At 41.1% G+C, this 15014-nt stretch overlaps 1 protein-coding gene across 1 annotated transcript in view; it reads right to left on the bottom strand.

The window, feature by feature from the left end:
- The window catches only part of srrm4 (serine/arginine repetitive matrix 4), a 57888-nt gene extending 43344 nt beyond the window's left edge, over positions 1-14544 (bottom strand). The window contains exon 1 of the mRNA XM_034872757.1: positions 13690-14544. Within this exon, the coding sequence (XP_034728648.1) occupies positions 13690-13892 (203 nt within the window). The 5' untranslated portion in view covers positions 13893-14544. The remainder of the gene's footprint in view (positions 1-13689) is intronic.
- Positions 14545-15014: the final 470 nt, after the last annotated feature.

The following is a 15014-nucleotide window of genomic DNA, read 5'->3' as shown; positions in this document are numbered from 1 at the left end:
GAGAGAGACATTAATTATATTTTTCATAATTAGGTAGAATATCCCCAGATCACCCCGATCCCTGCTGGATAAATTTAATTAGTGGACAAATTAAACTTCCCATGCAGCTTCCCTATCTTTTATAAAGCAGTCCTTCTCGGGCTGCTACATGTCTCAGGTTGTAATGTTTTACTGGCAAGGTATGGTCAAAGACAAATTTCCATCATAGTAGGTGATTAACCTGTATTGTATAGTAGATTTAATGACAATTTAATTCAATTCAATGTTGTAATGACAAATTATTTTTCTGCTCAATCAAAACATGGAGAAATAGTAGCATTTCACAGGCATGCATTTGACTGAATCTGATTGCGAAGGCTGCCTTAAGCTAAAACATTACTGGCACTGAATATAATAACTGTGGCTGGGTAGCTCAGTTGGTAGAGCAGGCGCCCGTATGAGGGTCAGGTGATCACCAAAGTCACCAGGATTCATCGCCTTGGAACCACTTATGTCTGTATTTATGAAAACTTAAAAACAACTAACTAAAAATAAAGATCCTCTTTATTCAAAAATACATTTTTGCTATCTTTGTCGCCTTAAATGTACCCTTGACTATACTATCTTGTATCTGTGCAATGTTTGTCACTAGAGAGGTGTTTTCACATTGCTCTGTTGAAGGGGGAGATGTGCATTTCCCTAAAATCTGAGACTCAAACATACTGCATCCATAGCTAACGCATCACTTACACTGGCTACATTTAACATATGTCTAACCCACAAGGCTGTTGCTAAACCTAATTAAGTAAAGAAATGAGCCATTTCCAGAAACCAAAGCAACAGAAACTCCAATCTTGTGGTGTTTGGGCAGTCTGCTGATGTCATGTAAAAATGGATTTTCTGTAGTCTGCAAATATTAAATTGCACGGTAGACCTATACTTTGCTAAAGTAATTATAATTTGAGAAATCATCCGCTCCAGAATTACAAAGAAAAGCAAATAAGTTTTGTTGTTCATCATCTAGGGGTGGTGATGGCTAAGACATTCTCAGTTTGTATGCCAAAATAATAAAAACTAGTACAATCAAATAGTTTAAAAGAGGTGATCCAACTTTGCCAAAAGGATCATATTTCCCATCTAGTCTCTGTGTGATTTGGCCGGACAGAACAGGGAGACTTCTACTCTACTTCCTTGCATGTCTCTCTAACTCCGGGAACAGCGACAAACCTGTCAGCTCCATTTGTCCTAATCAGCTCTCAGTGGGTTGTGCCGGCTACTGGAATGTCATTGGGAATAACACTTACACTTCCAAGTAGCAAAATGGGAAGATGAGCCTTTGAACAGTCTGTGTCCTCTGTGCACAACTCTTGAACTGCTACAATCTCACTTGATGACCAGGATGTTGACATGGCAGCGTCTTCTGCTGCTCAGAATCAGGTGTTGTTGGGGGTACCTGATCTATGTTCATCTGCTGTAGCATCAGGGAGTGTATGCCTCTGAAATTTGACTGGAAGCTCTGTAAGGCAGCTGTACACATAAGGGAAAAATAGCAACAAGGGCTAAAATTGGAATTGAAAGCTAACTACAAGAGCACTTGGAGAGCGCAGAACTCTGGCATGACATGCCCCGTCTCACAATAGTAATGCAAACGTAAATTTCAACATCTTTGTACTGTGGTATTTAGTCCCCTCCTACGTTTTTGTTCTCAGAAATGTAAATCATTTCCTATCGGGGGGCGGGGGGGGGGGGGGGGGGGGGGGGGGGGGGGGGGGGGGGGGGGGCTCTCCTAGCTAACATCCAGCTAGCTTGCTGTCAGTTAGCAAGTTCATTAGCTCAACTCCTGTCTTGCTAACTCACTGGAGTAGTTTGCACTGCAAGAGAGGAAGTTAAATAAGAGTGAATCCTTTGAGGTCATGTTCATTTCTCCTCAGCTCATCACAGCCCTGTTATTTGTTATCTTTGCCAATCCTGTCCCATGTTGATTACCTTTTCTACCTATTCCAATTTAATACCAAATCATTATTTTTCATGTTAAGTATAACAGAACTTCTATCAAAAGAATAATAGCCAACATTGTTAATGTTTAACTTCAAGGCTTTATCTTAACTAATTCAGCTCCATTTAGTAAAAACAAGCCATTGTATAACTGAACAGATTGAACCAGGATCATTTACGTGGGCTACCACTTCTCTCTGATAATGTTAAACTGTGAAGGGTGCTTCTCTGTCTGTGACACTGTGGGATCTTATTACATTCAACTATTCCCTGGAGCGGCTATAACTGCACTAATGACTAGTTGTTATATGCTGAGTGTCTTCAGGAGAGACTGGTATTGATCAACAACCCCTCATATTTAATATAGTCATTTTACTGCTAAAAGGCAGTAAAAGTTAATTTACAGCTTTAAAACAGCTTGAATCCTGGTCGCTGGATACATTTTTATGCTAATATAAGAACAGTAAAGCGCAAGGCAAAATGGATTCATTATTTATACTGAATATTTAAAACAGGAATAATAACATAATGAGGCATAATGAGGAAGTGTTAGGACTACTTACCTGGAATCATAAGAGGTTTGGTGGCATCATTTCCTAATGCAGTTATTCAATGGCTGTTTGTCTCTTCTCAATGACTGAAAAGGGACAAAGCAGCTAAAAACAAATATTTCGGACTCTTGATAAAGAAGATGTTCTTCAACACATCTTCACCGCAAAGCATCTGCACTGTACCAAATACAAAGCAAATCAGACCATCACCTGGTGTGAATCTTGAAGGTGTCTCTTGGAATTGCATGTCATTGCATGACATTTAGTGTCAGGATGAGACATCAGAAGTTAAAGGGACAGCAAAGGGAAGGGAGTAATGCTGCGGGCCAATTAAATCCTCCGCTCCCATCTCCAATTGCATGTGTGACATCAACACTGCCACAGTTTGCACCCTTACCCCTGCATCGGTTATGCAAATGGTGGCAATTTCCCATGAATGGCAGATTGTCTTCCTGAAATGAGGATGGGCAAGGAGCGAAAATGAAAAATGGAGGAGGAGGCTGAGACGTGGGAGTAAGTCAGCCTTGAAATGATTTAATTTAAGCAATGAAGAGTTGACTTTGATAAGTTTGCATTTTAATAATGAATACTATGACCGCTTCAGGGGTCCAGTTATAAAGAAGTAGCATACTTGGCAAAAAAGGAAAAACAAATGTAGACCAAGGTTGACAGTCAGTTACTGTTAAGACAAGATTGAGGCTCATTGTCTGAATGTCCTCTGTGTGTTAGAGTGTGTGTTGATCTATTGTAAATAAGAAGCTCCTGGGAGTTTTTTTACTCTGGAGTTAAATTTGCTGCCCCGGGGGAAATGGCTTCACCCTATTATGTAGGATTTTTCAGATTTTCCAATATGCCAAATCTGGTGTCTGTATGCATATTTAATCAGGTTTTTTAGAGGGATTTCAGCCTCCTGTCATTATGAGTGATTCTGCTTCCTCATGGCACATTTCAGTTGGATGTGGCAATAACTATCTGTCTCTCTCCCAAAAGCACCACTGATCTTATTATGATTATGAGTTTTTCAGCTGCTGTATAATCAAAACCTGTCGCATTATCTCATTTATGCTGGGGCTCTTACAGACTACTAAGGCCCTCAAACAGTAGCAAATGTTGATTGTATGTTTTTATGTAAGAAGGTGTAAATGACTTACTTGTTTGGTACACTTTTAATGTGCATTTGAGTGCTAAATCTAGTGCGATTCAGCCAAACTAAATGAGGCAGATGTGGGAGGGTAAAGCTCCATAAAAAGTTGTGAACCTCAGAACGGAATAAAGGACTGAGACATGTCTTGGAGATTAGCAGCAGAGGTGCAATTTTTGTTTGTTTTTGTATTAGTGTGTATAATGGCTTTGCTGGAGGTGCCATTATTTTTTGTTTTGCACATGCGATACTGCAGCCTGTTCTCATGAATCTTCAAAAATTTAAGAACTGTAATTTGTAAGGATTCCCTTGTTTTTGCTGTATTAACTACATTGTACAAGAACGCACAACATACAGGACTTTCAAGCCAGAGATTGGAGTTTGCTTCCCAGGGAACACTAAAGCCTTTCACCCAGTGTTTAATCCAAACAACATTTTTTCTAAACCTAACTTGTTGATTTGATGCCTAATCTTAACTTTCGGCGTGGCAAAACGGTCACATTTTGGGGACAAGATTTAACTGTAATGTTCGCTGAAAAGACTGGCACCTAGCGGTGCTTTGTACCCACTCAAAGTCAACTATTTATGGTTATGTGAACCACTAATTACTGCTGATACAATGGAGGTCTGTGGCCAGTGTCAGCGAGCTCTGTAGTGGTATAAACAACTAGCCCACAGGACTTTCAAGCCAGAGAGCAGAGTTTGCTTCCCAGGGAACACTACAAGTTAAAGTTAACAGTTCCGATTGTAATTAAACATAAATATTAACAATGTAAAAAAAATAAAAAAATAAAAAAATGAAGCTACTGTAAAAGCCCCCTTAGATGCAAAATATACCTTCCTTGGCTTGCTTACAATACACGTGTTTGTTTCTACTTCAGTGTGGGATCTCTTTGCTGCAGGCCAGATGACTAGCAGTTAAAGTTGATCGTTGGCTTATATCTTTTTCTTGTCCAGGGACATCCCTGGTTTGTAAAGATAATAGGTCATAATGAGCGAGCCATCCCTCTCTCAGCCACCACGCTCGCTGGTAATGAATCGCTCAAAGGAATAGGTCATCTCTTACTGTCAGTAAGATTAATCCTGTCCATTTCATGTAAAGCCAGTAAGAGGACAAATGAGTGTTTCACCTTCTCTCTCATTGTCTATTATGAATTTATTCAATGTTGTACATTATGCGCCTCCATATAATTCAATTTTCTTTAGCCAAGACTCAAGAAAAGATTTCTATTCATGGGCTGGTCTATGATATTCAGTAAAATGTAATAACTTTGACTGCTCCAGTGTCTTGAAACGAACAATCTCAAAATGTAACTCTCAGAGTCCGCGCTCTCATCTCTTTATTTCCTTTCTTACGTTTCATTATTCTTTATTTCTTTTGCACTGCTGTTATATTGATTTTCATCCCACCTCTGTATTGGAAATGATAACTATTTCTCCTTTTCCTTCTAATTTTCCTTTCCCTCTATCTTTCCTTGACCCTGTTTGTTTCACAAGCTACAGAAGACAATTACACAAAGATGCTTGTTGCAGGACACTTTAACAATCCACAGTAGGGTTTTCACCCAACCGTGTACACATTTCTGTATTAGACAAAATGTAAGAAACTAAAGCAAAGTTTGTGTTCTGTTTTTTTTTAGCCTATAGTTGACTCAGCTTTAACCTCATTGTGTACTTCAATGGCAATGTCTTCAAAGTCAAACAGTAAACAATATATTTTTTGAAGCATTTGAACAAGGTTAAGCCATGCAACACCGACAAGAAACAAAGCTGAACGTCTAGCAAAATATCTGAGGCATCATCTGTCCTTGTGTTTTACTCCCATCCCCAAATAAAGTAGAAAAGCCAGAACATCACACGGCCAAAGCTCAGAGATAACAAACCCCTAATAAGGTTTGAAAAAATAAAGAGGTAGTGATCCTGAACAGTTTCTGCAAAAAAAACAGACCCTCAGAGTCTGTGTACACCAAACTAATGAGAAAGTATTCTGGTTTTTACATTTCAGAGGTGTTTTATGCATTAAAAAGAATTCCCCACCTTAGTGTCTCGTTTCGTCACTTAAGCAGTCTGCACTTGGCAAACTGACATGATGACAAGCACACAAACACACTCACAAACTTGTGAACAAACAAACACAATTTACTATGTTAATGTACTTAAATGTCATGATTCTTTTTAAATTTCAGTGCACTCAATTTTGACATAAAGTAAGTGCAACCATGTGCAGAACAGATCCATACTGCTGTAGTTTAGTCTAGATTTGTATCCATGAACAGTTAAAATTTCAATGAACAAGAGTACAAGACGGTAATATTCGCAGTTTGTGTTTAAGTATTCAGGAAAAAAACGTTCAAAAATATATTGACGTGCAAATTAACGCATGCCAAAATTGTGTGCCAGTTGATGTCCAAAATGGCCAGAAACAGTCCTGCTCCTGTCAGATTGCTATTACACTAGAAAAGGAATTCTGAACTGCATCAAAATGCTACACATGAAGATTAGCTACTCAGAAAATGAGAGCTTACAGTAGCCAGCAGCTGCAGGAGGGAGGCAGTGTGTGGCATTTTCTCACAGAGGTGGACCACAGGCTTGGAGCATTGATCCCTGAGGGGACATTTCACAGCAGCTTTGAGCTGATGTTTGAAGGAAAGGGTTAACTCTCAGCTCTTTGCTTTCATCTTCAAAAAATGCTGCTGCTGCTGCTCAGCTTTGGAGGAATTACCCCTATGGCTCAATGTGTGTCAGCCTCCATATGTACTGTATGTGCATGCCCATATATGTTCATTTAGAAAGGTGTCTCCCCATGAAAGCCATTCGTTCAGATGTATTCTGTTTTATTTGATGAAGAGTCATGAAGAGTAAAACAATGACCATCACGTAAAACTGACTACACACAGATTTGTATGAGTTAATGTGTTGATTCTATTAAGGCATGTTCCTCTTCATTGCTAGCATGTTGATGCCTTTGGGGGATTTGATGCACTCAACCACTTGATACAGTAATAATATTGCATATACAATATATTTGTGTTAACACAGAGCAGCTCCATCCTCTGAGGCATTCCCTCAAAACACAACCTTACATCTGTTCATAAAGTGTGTGTATGGATTAAAATATCAAATAGTCTTTAGAGCTCCCCATTGACATAGACCTGCTACTTTTTGTTACCCATTATGAAGCACCTATCCGTTAGAACACAAGTGCAGCATATTGTTTCCCAGAATCAATGGGAGTGTCATTACAGCTCAAGTAATTTTACCAGGTTGAGCCATAGTGACACAGAGATGAGAGAAATTTGGAAATGTCAATGAGAACTTTGAAAAACAGAAATATCACCTTTTACAATAAGACAAACAACAGGAATCCTTACATTTTTGGCTCTCCAGTCTATTTTGCAGCAGTATGTAGGTGAGATTAGAACTGGTACAAAAGTACCCTGCAGGTAAAGAGAAATATGGATGGTCACAGTTTTGTTAATTGAAAAGGTAGAAGCAATCAGACTGGCTGGCCTCTGCAGGATGAATTCGCCGGAGACTACATGACAGCATCACTTCATTTCCACTAAAAACCAGCAATGTATTTACGAAAGCCTGTCGGGTGAGTTTAAGTGATAGATAGAAAAGGATTTTCTTCTTTGACTCATTACGTTTATGTAATAAATAAAAAAATACTGCTCAGTTAAAGCAAGAAATGTATGTTTTGAAGGAACAAAAATAACACATACTTCTTAAAATTACTTTGTACTTCCTAAATTATTTAGCAATAAAACAAATCCGTACTCTAAACATTCAGTTTTACTATTATAGCTTTATTTGGCCTGGTATGACCAGTAGCTTAAGGCGGCTAACTTTATTTTGATGATAAAATATTAAGTAACCATTTCTGGACACTACTGAATAAGTTCACTGTCGTTATGACTCTTCTCTATGCAATTAGGATAAAGAAAATCTCCAACTACATTTTGCTAAACTTCCCTAAATAATACATCATTAGCCATGTTTTCATTCAACTGTGAAATGTTAAGCAAACTTTTGAATGTTGCAAAAAATAAACTATGCTTCATCTTAGTTTTGTAAGAAACTGGCAATATATATTATGCATGGCTGAAATTGGCCAGTAAACAGAGTAAAAGAAGTAGGTTGCAAACCAGAAACAAAACAAGTGACCTTGGCCATTTAACCCATCTACAAGATAAAAATGGAGAGAGCTGCCCGGGGACAACACGATATAACATTGTATGTGTATATATTTTCTTTTTTTCTTGTACAGCACTTTGTAAACTCTGGGTTTAAAACGTGCTTTGTAACAAAACTATTATTAACTTTTAATATTTTTATTAATAACTTTTGGTTTATTTTTTATTTTGTTTCTTTAAATACCTCCTAATCTGCACGCTGTTACAGTGTATCAGGTGTCGATCATGAGACACTGGCTTGATTCCAATTGATTAACTTTGCAGAAATCAATGCCAAATACAAATCATTTCCACCAATTAGCATCTCTGTTATACAGTAGCTCGGCTTCCTTTGACAGACAAAATGCATCATGCCTCAGCAGCCACATCCTGCGTGCTCTGAGATATATGACACAGACAGTGAGGGCGAGTTAACGCACACTGAAAATATACTGAGAGAAGGAAGGAGAGAGATACTGGTGTTAGGGAGAGGGAGAGAAGTGGAGTAAAGATAGTCAGCAAAGAAGAGAGCAGAAGCACAGACAAAGATATATAACGGCAGACAAACCCCTCGTCCATCACTAAATCATGTTTGCCATTCTTGAAGAGGGAAAGAGAACGATAGAGAGAAAATGTTATGTCTGCATTTGTGTGGACAATTTCCGGTCATCTTTACCGGTACTATGACATGCTGCTTTTTGGATGCTTTTATATAGACCTTAGTGGTCCCCTCATGCTGTATCTGAAGTAGGGCTGCACAATTATTCTAATTTTAATCACGATCACAATTCTGGCTTCCCACGATCAAATTTGCGTAATCAAGCAATTCTTTTTTTTTTTGTTATGCATCATTTTATAGAACGCTGAGGTTTTTTTGCAAAGCCTATCTACAGCTCCGTAAACCACTGTCTGATCATGAGCCACTCAGAGTTGTTCCCTGCACCGTGCAGCTTAGTTTCTTTATTTAGTAAGTCACAGAGGACAGAGTAACGTGAGGAAAATTCAACAGATAGCACTCGTTCATACGTCGGCCTCAAGGTTTACCAGTTTAACAGCAAACGCAACATTTGGTCCTGTCTGTGTTGTTTTTCAGATAGCAGCATTGACCAGTGCTAGTCAGGGTCTGTTAGCTCACAGGGCTCTAGGGCGCGAGTAATATTTTTCCTCTAGGTTGCATTCGCTGCCTCTCCACAAACGAAGCAATGTTTAGATCGATAAGGTTTCATTTTACGTTACACGACTCATTTCTTCTGTAAAGCCGTGCCTTTGTTTGGCTCTCTCCTCTAACTCTCCGCGGAGCCCCGCCCACATTGGCTCACACAGGCTCCCCGACAACAGAGACGGAGCGGCGACAGCGCCGGTATCACACGCGTTACGCGACCCATTTCTTCTGTAAAGCCGTGCCTGTGTTGGATCTCTCCTCTACTCTCTGACCTCTTACTCCGCGCAGCCCGGCCACAGAGCGGCGCCGCTCCACGTTTCTGACATTTGTCCAAAGTTTTAATTGCTATTAACACAGCTGTATATCGTTAAGCGTGAGAGGCAAACCTGTATTTATACCAGTGTTTCCGCTGGTAACTCTGCTATCGCGGGGGCCACGGCGAAAAACCCAGAAGAAGTTATTTAATGCAACTAACTTCAGTTTGTAGAGTAATAGCGTGTGAGACAGAGCCTGCAGGACCCATTCATAATGAGTCAGTCGTCTCTCTGTGAGTAGCGTCCATCGCCCTCCCCCTCTCTCCCTAGGTCTTTCAATCAATTATTGTTGAAAACAAGTGAAGGAGCTTTCAAAGATTTTTTTTAAAAATATATCCTATGTTATTTATTTTGGATAATTTTCATTTACATGTATTGCAGCTGTATCTATGTACAACATACAACTTCAACATAAGAAGAATGTAGCATAATACGGATGTGAAAGCAGTTATAAATAGCCTATGTGACTATATAATTTGTTTTGGTTAAAATCAACAAATAATCGTGATCACAATATAGATCAAAATAATCATGATTATCATTTTGGCCATAATCGTGAAGCCCTAATGTGAAGTCTCTTTCCCAAAATTCAGCCTTGATGCAGAATTACAGCCACCAGAGCCAGTCTCACAATGAGCTTTCCTTAGGATCTGCCATTTCTTTGTGTATGTAGCTTTAAATGCTATTGAGGAAGAGAGAGGTGGGGCAAGGTGGAGAGTGGAGGTGTGGCCTTAACCAACTGCAATGCTTTGCTCGTTTGCAAGTCATGTTGTCTCTCTCTCTTGCTTTCCCATGGGCGGGCCAAATTCTCGGGGCAGGCAAAGCAGAAAAAGGGGAGGTAACAGTTCCCCTTATTACATCGTAAGGGGAAGATTCCAGCTCAGACCTGAGCTTTCAATTTCTCAAAGGCGGAGCAGGATACCCAGGGTTTGGTTTACGCCTATCACCATTTCTAGCCACTGGGGGGCGATAAGCAGGTTGGGGGAACTCATATTAATGTTAAAAAAAAAAAAAAAACATGCCATGGGACCTTTAAAAGAGGTGGCCACCTTAAAAGTCCAAACCCAAGACAAATATCTATTACAACCACACAGGGGTTGGACACAAAAACATTGACATGGAAACATTTGGCGACATGGCAAAAAGTCATGGTGATAAGACAAATAATTTGAGGGTCAGCTCATCCAAAAATAACTTTAAAAAAACTTTAGGAAACCAGATCACATAACTCCAACTTTGAGGTTGCAGTGGCTTCATGTGCTTTTTAGAAATTAGAGATTTTGCTGATATATTCAAAGGCTTTGCAAAGACAGGCCCCTAGTTATTGTTGACATGTTAATCCCCACTGAGATCTTCGGGCAGGGGTCTGCTTTGTTACTTAGATGACAGGGCCTTTTCAGTCCGTGCCCCTCAGCTTTGTCACTCCCAGTCCAAGTACCTCAGGCTAGTTAACACTGTAGCATCTTTTAAACAACTTAATTAAAATTCACACACAGCTATTTATCTGTGCTCTTCATTGTTTTACTTTTAAAATTCTTTGTTGTACTTGTAAATTCTTCATGTAATCTAATTTATTCAGTATTTTTACTGTACTGTTTATTGTTGGTTTTACTCTAAAAGCATTTTGAAACTGCATTATTAGTATCCTTAATATCATCATAAATGCAGTAAGTATTCCTGTGGTCCATGTTTTAGAAGACCATTTCAGATGGCTTACACTGCATTCTGTTCTAAGATGTTCCTGTTATTTTGTCCACCCCACTGTATATTCCCACTGGTGCTGTCAGTGTACAAGCCCCTTCAAACCCCTTTTCTCTCTTCCTCTTTAAACCAGCATCTGCTGAGGTAAGAGGCCTAAAACCCGACACACACTTTCCCCCCTCCCTTGCACTCTCTCAAGCCAGCCATCTGCCAGAGTTGGACAAGACCCCACTAACATTGCAGCCACACACACACACACACACACACACACACACACACACACACACACACACACACACACACACACACACACACACACACACACACACACACACACACACACACACACACACACACACGTTAGCCATGCTGCATATTAAATAAGGACCCCCCCATGAACAAAACAGCTTGCAGGGTCATAATGGTTTGGAGCAAAGCCGCTGCACACAGCCAGTGAACTCCTCCCCTCCACTGTGTGACTGGCCTGAAGAGGAAGAGACAGGGAGGACAGAGAGGGTAAGACAGAGGGAAAACAACAAACTCTAATTACTCCTCTGTGGCTCACGGCCCCCCTCAAACATTTTTATTTCAGGAGTAAAGAGAGAGAGGAGGAGGATAACTGAAAGGAAGGGTGAGGAAAGTACAGACAGAAAAAAGCCCTATGCTGATTGAACATGAAACATCTCCCGGTGGCTCCCCCTCTGTCTCTACTCTTCTCTCCCTCTCTGCTTGTTGTACATGATGTCCCCTCACTTTCACTGCAATTGTTCATCACCCTTCAGTTAGCCACAGTGAATAATGTTTCCTCTTGGACAGAAAGACGTAGAGAAGCAAGCCTAATGCAACGCATTCTGATGGTCTAAGCAGTCCCCAGTTGCAAAATCAACAGTGCAGCAAGGAGGGTGGGAGGGAGGGAGGGAGGGAGTGAGGAAGGACGCCTGGGCCTCCTCTTGCATTCATATTCTCTGGGTGTTGTGTCTGTTTTGTTTTAGTCATTATTTACAATCTGTATCACCATAAGTTCCTCTGCATTTCACCCTCCGAAAACAATACACATAGAAGCTGGACGACGTAGATCCTGCTGTCTTCCTTGACAAACAGACACGGGCGAATTAGCAACATTATGTCTGCTCTCTGTGGACGTTCATTCTTGACTGCCCCTGCCATGCTGCCATCATCGTCACTGTCACCCGGTGCCTGTGGAGGGGCAAAGCCACTTGAGGAGAGCTTCCTTCCTAGAGAAGCTAAAGCTGAAGAGACAGCTGTGCCCCGCTCCAGAGTCTACGGCTATTTCAAAAAATGTTGCTCAATTCATGGCAGTCAGCCACATTAAAGTTAGTTTTTTTGGGAGGTTACTTTGCTCCGCTTCTTAAAAGATTTCTGCAAATAGTTTGGAATCTATTGTCTGTTACAGGTTTGGGTTGATTGACGAAAAAATTAGGGTTGCAGTTAATTGGTTTGATCGCTGAGCTGGGACACCATAAAAACTGGCATATTTGGTCTTATTCTTCAAATAAAAGGGGTATTTTTGTCACATCCTACAAGCTAATAAAATCTCTTTTAACCAGGCCATGTGCAGCATTACGGTCTAATAGAACCCATTAAAGACACATTATCTGGTTCAGTGTGTTGCGCTGCTTGTGCCAATGTGGGATGAAATGGGCCATTCTAATTCTCATTAACATAGCTAATTTCACATAAGAGAAACTTGATAGTGGGTGTCAAAACCATTCAAAGGTCATCCAAGCATGCAACATCATTTGATAGGCAAGTACGCATGCGCAAATGTGTATTTCTGCAAGTGGGGTTGTTTAAAAGTTCTACATTTTTGAACATTTACTACGTGTTCCATTTCATATACTGTAAGCGTTTCTCAAAGGCAAAGCAGTGTTGTTGCCTCTGCTGTGCAGTGTTTGACGAATAGACACAGCAGGCAGAGCATGATACAATGGATAAAGTTCAAAATTGCACACGCAGGAGCAAAGATGGGATAAAAAAAAAAAAGATTAAGGAGGAGTAAGGGCAACAGATATTCATCCTTGCCTCTCCACCCCCCTCGGGCCGTAAGTGTTACAACTAACCTTTGGTCTGAGGGATGAAAGTGGAGGAGCAAACACGTGACATGTTGCTCCTTCAACACATTCTGCAATGCCACAAGGGAAAAGAGGACACGGCAGTGACATTAGAGGCAAGAAGATGCTGCTATGTGACCTTCAAACTAGACTATTAACTGAACGCCCCACTTCTCATGCCAGCTGTGTTTTGCCGTAAGTATACAAATGATGACAAATGCTTGGTGATAAATCAACACCAAAGGCATATTTTGAGTTACTTGAGTCAGAAAACACAGATTTGCAGATCAAAACATGTCAAGTTGTCTATATCAAAGCTAACATGTTAAAGAATAGTCACAGGAAAGCTGTTGAAAAATAGTTTTGCGCCTCCTTGACATCTAATATGACTTTTTCGACTGGAGAACTAGCTTTTCTGTAAATTACCAAAATGGCTAGACGGAGTTTGCAACACAGAACCTTTGGGAATGTGCACACACTCCTCAAAAAACAGAGGCAAAGAGCAATCTTTGACAACTCCTACTGAAGCAGCTGGACAATGAACACAAAATTCGAATGGGGGGTGTTCTTTGCCTGCAATAAGAGAGTAGAGAACTCACTTGGTCACCCTCCGGTGGGCGGTGATGCTGGCCACGATGACGCTCTCCGGTCTCGGGGTGGCCACGGCCTTGAAAGTCCCCCTCCAAAACTTCTCAAAGAGCTGCTTCTCTTCCAGCTGATGGAAGCCGACGGTGCTGCTCTGCGATCCCAGGGATGGAGAGGGGCCACAGGGGCCGAGCTGGAGTGTACACGGGGGCTGCATCTGTGCTTCTTGGTCTCCGAACCAAAACAAATCAGTCTACTCACTCATGGAAACACACACATGCGCTCGTCGCCTCTCAGGAGCTGTCCAAGTACTGAATTAAAACTGTTCAGAACGTAGCAACTGTTCTGCACTGTCTGCTCCTCTCACAGCAGCAGGTCAATGTGTCAGCGTGTCTGCTCGCGCTCTTCAGCGGGATTGTGGGGAGAGGGACAAAAGCTGACCCTCTCCAACTGCAGGCTGGGTATTGTTCTCCCAGATGAGGGAAGGAGGGGTGGGGGAGATTGTATTTCTCTTTCTCCGCCTCTCCTCTTCTGTCACATCTGCTGCTTTTTGGGACAGGGGTCTGAGTTTGGGGTCGGGAGCGCTCCTTTTTCTTCCGCTTGCTCCCGTCGGATGCCTCACACAGAATTAGGCATCACTCACAAGAGACAGAGCCTGTTTCAGGTCCAGAAGAGTGAGCGACCAAGTGGTTTTCTTGTTGCGGGAGTGCAATGTTTTGGTGTAGAGATGATTGCGCGCCTACGCACACCGGCTCAGGGCTGAGCGGGTGTGAAGGCAAGTGTCGCGACGCGTCTGATGATAGCCGTGATTTTGCGTTGGAGAGTGTGCAAGTGGACATCAAGTGAGGAGCTCAGCTGAGAGCCGCTTGTTTTGTGTGTCTCAGCCTGTGACGTCAAGGTTGGGGGCTGGACAATGGGGAGAGAGGGGGTCTTTTTTTCTCTCTCTCTCTCCTGACGTGTAGCGGCTTTGGTTTCTCTGTCTTTATCTGTTTTCTTTCCTTCTTTGTTTCTTTTTCCCACCTATCCTTCCATACTTTCCCGTCCTTTCCTCCTTCCATAATTGTTTCCTTCATTTCTATATTAAGAGTAACAACTAGCGCTACAAGAGTTAATTGATTTGTGGATCAACAGGAAATTAATCAGCAACTACTTTGCTGATCGATTGTCTTGAGTCATTTTTTAGCCTCCAAACAATCGCTGGTTCCCGCTTCTCTAATGTGAGGATTTGCAGGCTTTAGACATGTATAAATGTTATTGTCCATTCTGGGAAAGTACGATTTTTCTGACATTTAAAGGCCAAACAATTAAACGATTAATCAATAATAAAATTATTTTTATT

This window comes from Etheostoma cragini, chromosome 5 (assembly GCF_013103735.1).
Source record: "Etheostoma cragini isolate CJK2018 chromosome 5, CSU_Ecrag_1.0, whole genome shotgun sequence".
NCBI classification, from domain to species: Eukaryota; Metazoa; Chordata; class Actinopteri; order Perciformes; family Percidae; genus Etheostoma; species Etheostoma cragini.
The sequence above is the reverse complement of the archived record's forward strand: the minus strand, read 5'-3'. Positions and strand labels throughout refer to the sequence as shown.